At 41.7% G+C, this 11,505-nt stretch overlaps 1 protein-coding gene and 1 long non-coding RNA gene across 4 annotated transcripts; one reads left to right on the top strand and one right to left on the bottom strand.

Moving 5' to 3' along the window:
• The first annotated feature begins 2,456 nt into the window (after positions 1 to 2,456).
• LOC120104059 lies at positions 2,457 to 4,055 on the top strand. Its single transcript, XR_005506506.1, has 2 exons — positions 2,457 to 2,837; positions 3,827 to 4,055. It is a non-coding gene; the product is annotated as an uncharacterized LOC120104059 (long non-coding RNA).
• A 5,444-nt stretch (positions 4,056 to 9,499) lies between these two features.
• Positions 9,500 to 11,505, bottom strand: LOC103699173 (transcription factor bHLH153-like). 3 transcript variants are annotated; one of them, XM_017841036.2, is made up of 6 exons: positions 10,982 to 11,505; positions 10,759 to 10,887; positions 10,576 to 10,641; positions 10,329 to 10,394; positions 10,167 to 10,217; positions 9,500 to 10,095 (listed from the first exon to the last, which is right to left on the bottom strand). In XM_017841036.2, exons 1-6 carry the CDS (start codon positions 11,285 to 11,287, stop codon positions 9,937 to 9,939), a joined length of 777 nt encoding a protein of 258 aa, XP_017696525.2. In that variant the 5' UTR covers positions 11,288 to 11,505; the 3' UTR covers positions 9,500 to 9,936. The 3 variants fall into 3 exon arrangements, with proteins under 3 accessions (XP_017696525.2, XP_017696524.2, XP_008779448.2); XM_017841035.2 differs by having other exon boundaries at positions 9,500 to 10,046; positions 10,982 to 11,504; XM_008781226.2 differs by having other exon boundaries at positions 9,500 to 10,049; positions 10,982 to 11,503.

Here is an 11,505-nt window from a genome sequence, read left to right as displayed (position 1 = left end):
GGCCTGCAATTAGCCATGGTTAAGATGAAAGGACGCCGCCAACAAGATTTTCTTAAAATTTTTAGCAGGATCTAAGTCCACCGCTGCACCAATCCAAACATGAACCAAGTCCACTGCTGAATATATATATATATATATATATATATATATATATATATATATTATTTTTAAAAAAATAATATTCAATATGGCGTGGCTTATATGGTTGTACATACGGTGATATAGTGCATGCGGTATAGAATATAATTTTTTATTTATTATCCATCTTTATATGTATTGGCTCATCGTTGGATTGATTGAGTCCGTGGATTTGATCCTGCTAAAAATTTTTCTACGGATTTCCACATTTTTTTCTTCCCACGTGCCGTGCGAGCAAGGCATTCGAGTACACGAGAGGAGCTGGTAAACGCTCTCATCTTCGAATTGCTAGAATACTTTGTTGAACTGGAACATGGGGAGTGAATGATGCTTCAGTAACGTACAACTAAGAAGTCAGTCAGCTGCCCTACGTGTCTTATTTCGATTGCTCTTTTTTTTTTTTTTTTATGAAAACAGCAATTCATATAGCTCTAACTTGAGTACATCCAGCATATCAAAATAAAGTAAAGAGTGCAAGGTGGGAGGAATATCTCCTAATGATGTCCAAATGACCTTTCCGGAGTGCCGAGCGGCAAATGAGGCGACCCAGTCTGCTGCACTGTTCGCCTCCCGAAAAACATGTGAAGCCTGGAAAACGCTCGGCTCCTGAGCCAATCTCCGAATCTCACGGATGAGAAGATGATCGTCTCTATATCTATCCACTCCCCGAATCCACTCTATCACCACAGAGGAGTCTCCCTCAAGGCATATGTGCTCAGCACGGAGTACCCGCCTCGCATAGGATATCCCCTCCCAGACTGCCCGCAGCTCCGCACCGACTACAGTAAATCCCGGCGCACGGCAACCACCGGCTGCTATCAAACTGCCGAGATGGTCCCTGATAATAAAGCCAACTCCTCCTGACACCCCGTCCGCCGACATACTACCATCAAAGTTCACTTTGAGATGACCAAGGGGTGGAGGTACCCAAGAGACTAGGGCAAACCTGGGCGCTGTGACAGCAGAAAGAGTACCCCAGGTGTCCCTGGCCATCTCATAAGAGAAAGTAATGGCAGTAGTAGAAACCACCCTGGCAAGATGCATGGCTCTGTCCACCACCATCCGCGGGGGTAACCGCCTGCCCTCAAATATACCCGCATTCCTGTCCAGCCAGATAGAATGAGCCAAATATGCCCACCGAATCCCGGCCTCGACAGTGCTAGGCCGCCGCATGGCCACTCTCAACCAATGAATCAAATCCTGTGTCAACTCAACTGAATGGGGCAGCAATGTGGACGATCGGCTCCAAATGCCCCTAGCTCTGGGGCACTGCAGAAGAACATGATCTATCGTCTCCTCAATCTCCGTACACTCATCACAACACTGAGTGATCCTCACCCCTCACCGTGCTAGTAAGCTCCTTGTTAGTAGGCAACCCCACGCTACCTTCCAGATGAAGAGCGCCACACGCAGGTGAATCCGTATCCTCCAAATCCATCCTCCCTCTATCTGTCGGGCTGGCTCTCGGCTCAACAACAAGTGAATGTCCCTGGCTCGCACCTACGATCGCCATGTCGGCATCCAGACTAATCTATCCGCCCCTCCCTAGGCAAAAACAGGTAGGGTCAGGATCCTCTCCACCAACTGCTCCCCGAAAGCCTCCCTAATCAGCTTTCGGATGGACATCCTGGGCTGCTTCACATAAACACGAGAACATCAATAATTAATTTGGCCGGGAGATCACGACGACGACAGCCTGGGAAGAAAGCAACTACTCTATTAGAGACGTGTTAAATACGTTTCTCATTTAATATTATTTTTTATTTTCAGTAAAAAATATAATATTTTTTATTAAAAATTAGGGATGTCAATTTAAGTTCTGATCCGTAAATTCAAATTGTGGACAAAGTAAATTTGGATATGATATAAATAAATTTAAATTATAAATAAGTCAAGCCGTTTAAACTTATTTATTAAATAAGTCGAATTCAATTTTAAATTTTTGACCTGTTAAATTCATTGATCCTTTTAATAATTGAGTCGGGTTATGATCCAATTGGTTTAATCTGTTTAATTTGTTTGAAACTTGCATAATCTGTTTCTAACCTATTTAACCCAACCCGCTTAACTTACTTAAATCTATTTAACTCATTAAAAATCTGTCTAATCCATTTAACTTATTTAATAAATAGATTATGTGGGTCAGATCAGATTGCTTGTTTAATAAACAAATCAGATTAAGATTTGAAACTTTGAATGTTTAATAAGCAGGTTGGATTTGGGTTAATAAATTTTTTACCCGGCCTGCATCTTATCCAACTAACATCTGATCCAACCTGACCCGATTGCTATCCCTACATGCAGGCCGTCCAGGTCAAACCAAATCATCCGATTCATGCCGAGCCAAGATGGGATCCGTCTGGATTTACTGGTGATTGAAACAAATCGCACCAAAAGGAAGCGAGCCGCTGCAGAATCCAGCAGTTCATGTCGAACCGTGGGTAGATCCATTAAAACTAGTTGGTTTGAACCGTGTGGAGGAGTTCGAGAGACGGATCAAGCAACTGCAGCTTCACTGGGCAAAAGTAGACGGCGAGGTAGAGAAAGATTGCAGCGGAAATTGAAAAGGTGCAGGTGCTCGGCGTCGGAGATCGAGGGTGAGAGAGAAACGATTTTGATCCAATTGATCCCATGAGAATACATCATGGAGGTGAGAAGAGGATATCATGATCAATTTCTAGTGGAAAATCTTGATTAAGGTACCCCACTCATAACTTTTGATTCTGATTAAATAAAGCAAGTTTTAGTGCATGTCCTGATACTTGAGAGTGAAGAGACGATTTACTGCACTCTGAGAATCTATAACAAAGTTATTATCTTTTAGAAAATGAAACTATAAAAGTATATTTTCTAGAATGGTTGCTTGCAGACACTGCATTATTTTAGGAATTTCAAAGTAAATTATGTTTTAAATGTCTGTAAATTAATTTTCTGATCGCATCCACACTCAGGTTTCAATTTTCTGATTATTGTATTTATGATATTATATGTTTATAACTGACTTTCTGCAAAACAGAAACTTCTGCGCTCTAGCATTATAGAAATAAATTTCTAAATATCAAATTATATATGCTATATTCTGCTATCCAAATTCTTCAGATTAAAATTATAGGAGCATGTTTTCACTTATCGTCCTTGTTAATCTCTTATGTGTGTATGAAAAGTTTGGTAAATTCTTGAATTAACTCATTGCTATTTGAAGTATGCTTTTAGAGAATGGAGGACTTTTGGATATTTAATGAATTATCTATAAATTTCTTATGCATACACATAAATTGGATCCAGCATGAAAAATAAATGAATCTAAAAACTCTAAAATATATTTTGGAGAAAAGAGAGATTTGTAAGGATTTTGTGAAAGGAAATATATTTGCATGTCTGACCTATAATTTACAGTGGGGATTTAACTTGATTAAAGACCCCAAAGTTGTGGCTTGCATCCAGTTTTGAAGCTACGTGCAACACTATTATCTAATCTGAGAGTTATTCGAAAAGGAATTTAAGACAGGCCATTCGAGTTGCATAAGTCGATGCCTCTTATTTCAGGAAAAACTAGGTATATATGACATGGTTCAAGTCTAACAACAGTACTATAAGCTTGGTCATCTATCACTGAAACAAAGATTCATTCTTCTTGAGTTGTTTCTCATGAGTATGCTCATAAATTATATATTTGATAAGATATCAGGTGGCCATGGTCCTAAAATGTGGGAAGTAGTCTGGATATCAGAACTTGCAAAATGAGAGCTAGAAGGCAAAATGTGGATACAAGATCTGATGTACTTTGAATTTCCCAGGATATTAAGATGCCATGTTACCACACAGTTGAGTTGCAGAACCGGTGCTTTCTTTGACAAAGTTTTAGTTGACCTACGCTATACTTAAAATGTTTGATGAATCCAACAAATTTCATGTTATTTTGAGTTTTTCTTTTGGAACAAGTGGTTTAAGCTGAAACACATTTACTAACCTAATTGCATTTAATTTGTACGACAATTTTCAAACATCTTATATACTATATATTGTCGCTGAATTCCGAACCGAGGATGGAGCACTGCTTGGCTTACTTTGAGGTCAGTAAGAACCAAACTGAATAAGACGACCGAGGTGTAAAAGAACTGATCTCCTCCGGAGTTGATCTAAAAGAAATCCGCTTGCTGGAAAGATTTCGGCAGGAGACGCTCCGATGCCTAAGTCAGAATGTAAGGCAACATGGTAGAAGAAAAAAATTTTATAGAGTAAAATCTCTGAATGAGCTTACATGAGGAACTCCGAGCCACTCCTTTATTTAGGATAGTATACCAATTCGTTACCTAATTTGGCATCTCGTGCATTAATTGCAAAGTAATGGTTAGCTGCATATTTACAATATAAAACCGTCCCATGTGAGCAGCACACGGCGATAATTATGCAATCGTGCATTGACTATGGTGTTGCCGTAACTACTGACCTTAGCACATGCAGAGTGGCTCTTTAGTTTTTAGTGAAGTTGTTCATCTCGATGGCCAAAAAAAAAAAAAAAAGTCTGATTGAAATATCCAATATCTTTTTTATTATTAAAAATTAAAGAATTTATAGTAATTTTTTATTTTAAGATTAAAAGCCAGTTCTCGAGCTCCTCGCCAAAAGAAAAAACTTTTCCTTTTGATTTCTTTGTATTAATTAATGTGTCAATGCCTCCGAGGGTTATAACTATTGGCATTGAAGCTTGCATTTGTTATCTATGAGTTCATGAAAGGGATAGATGTTTTCGGTTAAGATTGATGTGATGCCTGTCAGGTAAACTTATGCTGACAAAAGGTAGGCGCCTCAATATAAAAGTTTGGGACGAGGCGGCAACTTATGGTACTCATTTAATCTCAAAGAAGGAAAGAAAAAAAAAAACATATTTAGTTAATTATGAAAAAGTTGGACATTTCAAAGTCACTAATGCTTAATTGTGTATCTAATTTTCTTACGATATAAATTTATTATTTTTGGTACATCGGCAACACACACCGAGTGTGAGTGTAGCCAATGAAGTCAGAAAAAAGTAAAAAGTGCAAACGAGACAGAATAGAATCGTATCTATCACAAATAATACCTTTAGAATAATAAGCCATATAGGAAGCCATCCAGTCCACAGCACAGTTGGCCTCCTTGTACACAGGAGACGAGCATGATCCTAGATGCTACAAGAGCAGAGTGAGAGCCCCAAATTTTCTTAGCCAACCCAAGGGATGACAACGCAATGATGTCAAGGACCTCCACCGCATAAAATAAGACCCTATCTATTACCACTCTCGGGTGCACACCTCTATCCTCAAAGACTTGGTCGTTCTTATCCAGCCAGCAGTGGTAAGCCAGATAAGCCGCCCTAATCCCCTCCTCCAACCAGTCGGACCGCCAAAAGGACTCCGCTAGGAAGACCAAAAAAATTTTGATCGACGCCCACCCCCGGCACAAATCAGAAGAATATGAGGGGCACTCCTAAATCAGAGCAGCTCGCTGGCACCCGAACAGAACATGGAAGATAGACTCCTCCGCCTCCTGACAAACTCTGCAACCTGGGGCGAGACTCATACCCCTCCGAGCCAGCACTTCCCTGGCGGGCAGACAACCCCAGGCCACCTTCAAAACAAACAAAGCTACTCAAGAGTGTATACACAGCCGCCAGATCCACCCCCCCCCCCTCCCTCAATCTATCGTGCCGCAGACTTTCTGACCAGCCCAAGAAGATCTCGGATCCGCACCACTGACCTGCTAGTTTGGCCCCACAACCGCCGATCCTCCATCGCACCTGTCGGGAGCGACACTGCGAACACCGACTCAGCCAACTACTAGACAAACACCCGTCGCACAAGGTCCATATCCCATCCTCACTCACTTGGGACCAGTAGATCACAGACCATGTGCCCCCTCCAACCCTCCAAGGTTGAAGTAGGTGGGCCACCTGCTCAACGGTACGCCAGCCAGCCAGCAATCCCACAAAACATCCACTACACGCCCATCGTCAATCTCCAACTGAATCTCCAGTATCACCAAAGGAGCGCGGGAGCATATATCTCGCCATAAAAAGGAGCTGCATCGACCCACGTAGAAGACAGATGGATTCGTTGGGTCACCATAGTTGGCCCTCATCAAGGAGCTCCAAGGGCTCGCGGGCTCCAGAATAAACCGAGCTGCCAATTTGGTCGCAAAGACCTCCCACCGCTCAATCAAGGAGTAGATCCTCAATCCCCTGTATCTGGTCGGCTGGCAGATCGTGTCCCATGCAAGTAAATGGACGCTACTGCTGCCCCTGCCTCCACTAAATGAAGTTCCTAAATCGACGCTCTAGACATCATAGTGTTGCAATGGGCACTAAGATGTTGGATAAAAGATAGATAGGGATCGAGCTAAGAACTAACCATACCAGCATGATCCTGCCCATCATAGACATAATGCCCGCCTGCCAGCCCTCAAGCCTCCTCCTGATGCTTTGCTTCAAGGAAGTGCACTCTCCCTTGCGTAAGCGTCGGCCCGTGATCGGGACCTCCAAATAGCTCAAGGTGCCCTCCTGCTTCCCAATCTCCAAGATCCCCATATGGCCACCTTCACTCCAGCCTAGGTCTTCGGACTGAAATATATAGCGGATTTGGCCAAGTTGACCCGATTTGAAGAATTTGGGGATTGTGATCATAAGTTGATGAGATCCTCAATTTTTTCAAACTCCCCAACTCATTTCTTTCGTCCAACATGGTGTAACCAAATAGTCTTGTTTACAAGGTTTTTTGGATCTAAATTTTTCATCATACTTTCTCATGCCTCCGGTAATCATTCCAAAGTGCCGAGCCTGTTCACTAAATTAACCATTTAGAAACAAAAATTAAGAGCCTATTTGGATGATTGAGCTGAAAATTCTATTGAATTCAAGGTAAATCCTTTTTTTCCCTCTTTATGAGATTCGGCCGACCCACCCTATAGCTATACTAGGTATTTATGAATATAGGCCTATCCCAGGTTGTAATCCTAATGAATTTTGCTGGTCGTACTAGTCTAATTCACGAATCGAGTAGAATTTTCAGTCCAATCAATCAAATAAGCCCTAATTGTTGCCATGGAACCTAACCTTACAACTACCACAGGGCGGATGTGCCGAGAAAAAAAAAAAAAAAAAAATATATATATATATATATATATATATATATATATATATATATAGAGAGAGAGAGAGAGAGAGAGAGAGAGAGAGAGAGAGAGAGAGAGAGAGAGAGAGCGGGGGGGATAGTGAAGAGTGGAGGATAGCTGAGAAGGATCTTTCGTCATCCACAAGCCCTTCAAATATGATATCCAGCACACATTGCTTAGCAAAAGGTTAATTTATTTATTAGTGGTATTCTTAATTCAGGGCCTAAATGAGTCACTTATTTGATACAATGAAAATTTCCAGTTTTCCTTCCTGTATAAAGTTTTTCAGTTCTAGTTTAGTTTTGTGCTTTGGTTGTTTTATATTGTGTTAGTTGTACAAAACCATTATAAAGGCTCAACTTGGGTTCAAAGCGAAGTTGCTTTCTAACAAGTAACCTGTCCTCAGGTCAATTTTTAAATTCCAATTATGCTGGCATTGCAATTGGATCAAGATTTGATTTCTGTGGTTATGGTTACCACAATTCTACAATCGGGGTTGCTTCAAATGCCTTGTGTACATACATACGTACATGCGCGCATGAAAAAAAACAGAGATAGATGCCGTATAGAAGCATAAACACTTACTTTTAAAACTGTGATGGTTCTATTATGAATGTTTTGGTATTAAACATTGAAATCAGGATGTACCAACGTAGATAGTTCAATTATCGTTTTGTTGTGTCAAATATTGAAATCAGAATATGTCGAAATAGGGGTCCAATTGTTACTAAAGGCTACTAATGTGTTCAAAAACTTTTTGTGTGCTAAAACAACAATCTGTTCTTTAGGTGACAAGAATTTTTTGAGTTGCTTCTACAGAGAACATCACCTTGCATGATTTACCAGACTGTGTAGATTGATGTTTTATTTGTGCTCAAGAGTATTGCAAAGTGAAATATGGACCACCAGCCTAATCCTTCTTCAATTTAGGCAAAACCTATGGACATTCTTTGATTGCATGCTAATTAGTTACATATACCATCTTTTCTAGCAAGACAACATGTACATATCATAAGTGTTTATTTTATCTGCTATCTTAATGCGTGACAAGTCTTGAAGGCCGTTGATGTCTTTATTAAGTGTTTATATTAATATTATTGACCCATGTTGACGTGTGTCCGGGATCCACAAGCAGTCACCCTCTCCTTTTCTTATTCGTTGGGAGAGTCGGCTTTGTTTGGTGGGATGTCTCCTCTAAGGAGCAGCGTCCCCGAACTCCTCAGACGTCCATGCCATTTCCCCTGCTTCTGAAAGCGAGGCAAGGCAATGTTTCATGGACCCAGTCCCCTTTGGGGTGCATGCATGGATTGCCCCATAGAATTCTGTATCAAACTTCATGGCCTTTATCAGAAAGATGGACCGCAAGTGATGACAGCCATCGAGTACGATACAGTACACTGCAGCTCATTGCATGCACCATAGAGAATCCATGCTCTTTTTCATGAGAAGGATTGTGTTCGATCCCACTATACCATTAGGTACTCTGTTGATGTTATGGAAGACTCGTTTACGCCTGGTGAAGATCCAAATCAAGAAGCCCATTAATATCCATTGTAAACTCTCTGATGATCATGCAGATTCACTAGCTATGATTTTTTTTCTCTTTGGCGGAACAAGGAAGGGGTTTTCACAAAGGTGTAGGTGGTCCTGCAGGGCTGATAGCTTCAAGCTGTGTCCAAAAATGGAGACAGTCCGTATATCAAATCCCGCATGGCATCCCTCAAAACTCCCCTCCGTGCGACAACACATGGAACACAATCCAACGACATAATCTAGCTACATGACCCTGGCCAAATTTTTGCCTTCAAAGCCTCGCTAAGTTTTGGAAGACCGAGATTCCAACTCACTGTTAGTATTGCTGTAACTTATAGCTCAAACTTCTTGGTTGATGCAACCACTCATTTGTGTTCATCAAATGCGGACGAAGGCAATCTTATTTACTTTCATTAGCACTATACTCAGCCCCTGGTTAATTGATGATAAAAATATTCCCCAAGTCTCCTCATAATGCAAGGATTTTATCCAGGACAAGGGTGCATCCAAGAGTCTCCGAGTCATACAACCTTCCATGGTACGGCGCCTTTATTCATCAACCAGGAGTCAAACACCATAAGTTGATAAGCTTAAGGGAGTTTCTTTCTTTAACTTTGATAACGAGTGACAAACCAATGCATGTGGCTGTCGTAATCCAAATCCATGTAACTCCTAAGCATTCATTAAATATATATATATATATATCCCATAGCAGAGGAAATCCCACAAAAACAACAATGCTTCACTTCTTCCTAGCGTTAATATGTTCTATGCTACAGAGGCATAATATATATATATATATATTGTTAAAGGATTGTCCTTTCCTTTCAACCTTTTCTTCTGAAGTTCCAGCCCCACCCCTATTTTTTCCCCTCTATTCCTCTGTAAACTTTCTTTTCTTCTGTGACTGTTCCCTTAACCCAAAAAAAACGAGGAAGCAGTAGCAGCCCAAGGCCCGGGGTTGAACCCAAAAGGGCAACATAAAAAGCAAAAGAAAAAACACAAGCAACGAGACGCCGAACCCAAGAAGAAACGCTTGGAAGAGAGGAAAGGATGGCCTAGTGCTTCGTCGAGGAAGAGGAAGAGTTGGTGCTTCCCATCGCTGGGGACCAGAGATCAGCACCGTTGCTGCTTGCCACGTGTTCTGTGCAGGACACTGGGACGAGGCACAGCCCTCGGCTCCTTAGATCGTTCGTTCTCGTCTCCAGCTCTCTCCCCTCCTCCTCCTCCTCCATTGGAATTAAGTTCGAAAAAGAAAAGAAGATAATATAGAGACTGTTGATCAGTGAAAAAAAGAAAATAGACTAAGAGAGAGAGGGGGGAGAGAGAGAGGGACTTGGCCTTACATGCAGGTGACCAGAGGATGGCAGGCGTTGCAGGTACGGAGAGCTCAGAACCTGAGACAAAAGAACAGAAGGAAGAAAGAGAAGCATGTGAGAGGAATGGTAATTGATTGAGAGAGAGAAAGAGAGAGAGAGAGAGAGAGGGTGTGATGAACACATACGCACCTGGACTTGGTCGTGGAGGAACCGGATGTAACCAAGGGCTTCGTGAAGAACCGAGGCCGTATCCGACTGCGTTCCCAACGGTCAAAGTCAATCAGACCAGAAAATTTTGTACCAACTAGTTCTCACCTAGCTAGCTACCACCAGTATTCTAGTTATAATAAGAAATTACCATCTCTTGCATTCAATTTGAACTAAGAGGAAGAGAGAGGGATTCTACTAAGGATAATAGATTGACGATAGCATTCACCTTGCCAAATGGTGAAACCAATTGCTGCAATGCTATAATTCTCTCTCCTAGCTTCTCCTTCCTTACCTGATCACCTCTCACCACCATGAACATTTTATTAGTTAAAACAGATTTCACTATAGAATGAAACCCAAAAATCGTTAACAAAAAAAATCCACAGATAAAAAAAATTAAAGAGCAGACCTTGATCGAACCATGGCTAGAGGAACCCTCGGTCTTAGGCTTCTTACTCGTAACAGAAGCGTGGGTAGTAGTGTTATTAGCTGTGGTTGTCCTCCTTCCCGCTCCACCTCTACCAGCCTCAACTTTTTTCTGACAGATAAAGAGTTATTTGCCCACCATCAGCTATTCTTCACACTTCCAAAGCTAAAAAAACTAACAACCAAGGCAAAGAAGCAAAGCATACCTTTGATGACTTGGAGCTGGTGACGGTACCAGTGGTAGTGGTAGAAGGAGGAGAAGAGGAGAGCGAGGACAAAGAGGAATCACTCGATTTCTGGGCAATCCTATGAAGGGGAACGGCTTCCTCCTCATGCCCACCAAAATAGAGCATATAGGCCGTCGTAGAAGAAGAATAACAAGAAGAAGAAGACGATAGAGAAGAGGGTGGACCAAAAAGGTATCCCTCTTCCTCTCCTGAGCCCAACATCTCAATCAAGCTCCCCTCCTCCATCTCCTCCCCCCCGATCTCTTCCCCCTTGATCTCTTCCATCAACTCTAGAAGAAAAAAGACCTCTAAAATATAAAAACAAAGGAACCGTATGTTCTTTTAGCTCCCCCTCTCTCTCTCTCTCTCTCACACACACACACACACACACACACACAAACACACGCACAGAGAGACTTTTGCAGCACTGTGGACTCTGGAACAAACCGCTTTGGCCCCGGAAAGGGGGTGGGAGTTGGAAAGAGGAAAGGGAGGTGAGCTTT

Source organism: Phoenix dactylifera, chromosome 16 (assembly GCF_009389715.1).
Source record: "Phoenix dactylifera cultivar Barhee BC4 chromosome 16, palm_55x_up_171113_PBpolish2nd_filt_p, whole genome shotgun sequence".
NCBI classification, from domain to species: Eukaryota; Viridiplantae; Streptophyta; class Magnoliopsida; order Arecales; family Arecaceae; genus Phoenix; species Phoenix dactylifera.
The sequence above is the reverse complement of the archived record's forward strand: the minus strand, read 5'-3'. Positions and strand labels throughout refer to the sequence as shown.

Excerpts from the sequence above, each read along its gene's own strand:
- LOC103699173 (XM_008781226.2), bottom strand. The coding sequence starts at position 11,287 with ATGGAAGAGATCAAGGGGGAAGAGATCGGGGGGGAGGAGATGGAGGAG. Across the intron at positions 10,888-10,981 it reads CCAGCTCCAAGTCATCAAAG|AAAAAAGTTGAGGCTGGTAG; the intron begins GTATGCTTTGCT and ends TTTATCTGTCAG. Across the intron at positions 10,642-10,758 it reads CTAGCCATGGTTCGATCAAG|GTAAGGAAGGAGAAGCTAGG; the intron begins GTCTGCTCTTTA and ends AGAGGTGATCAG.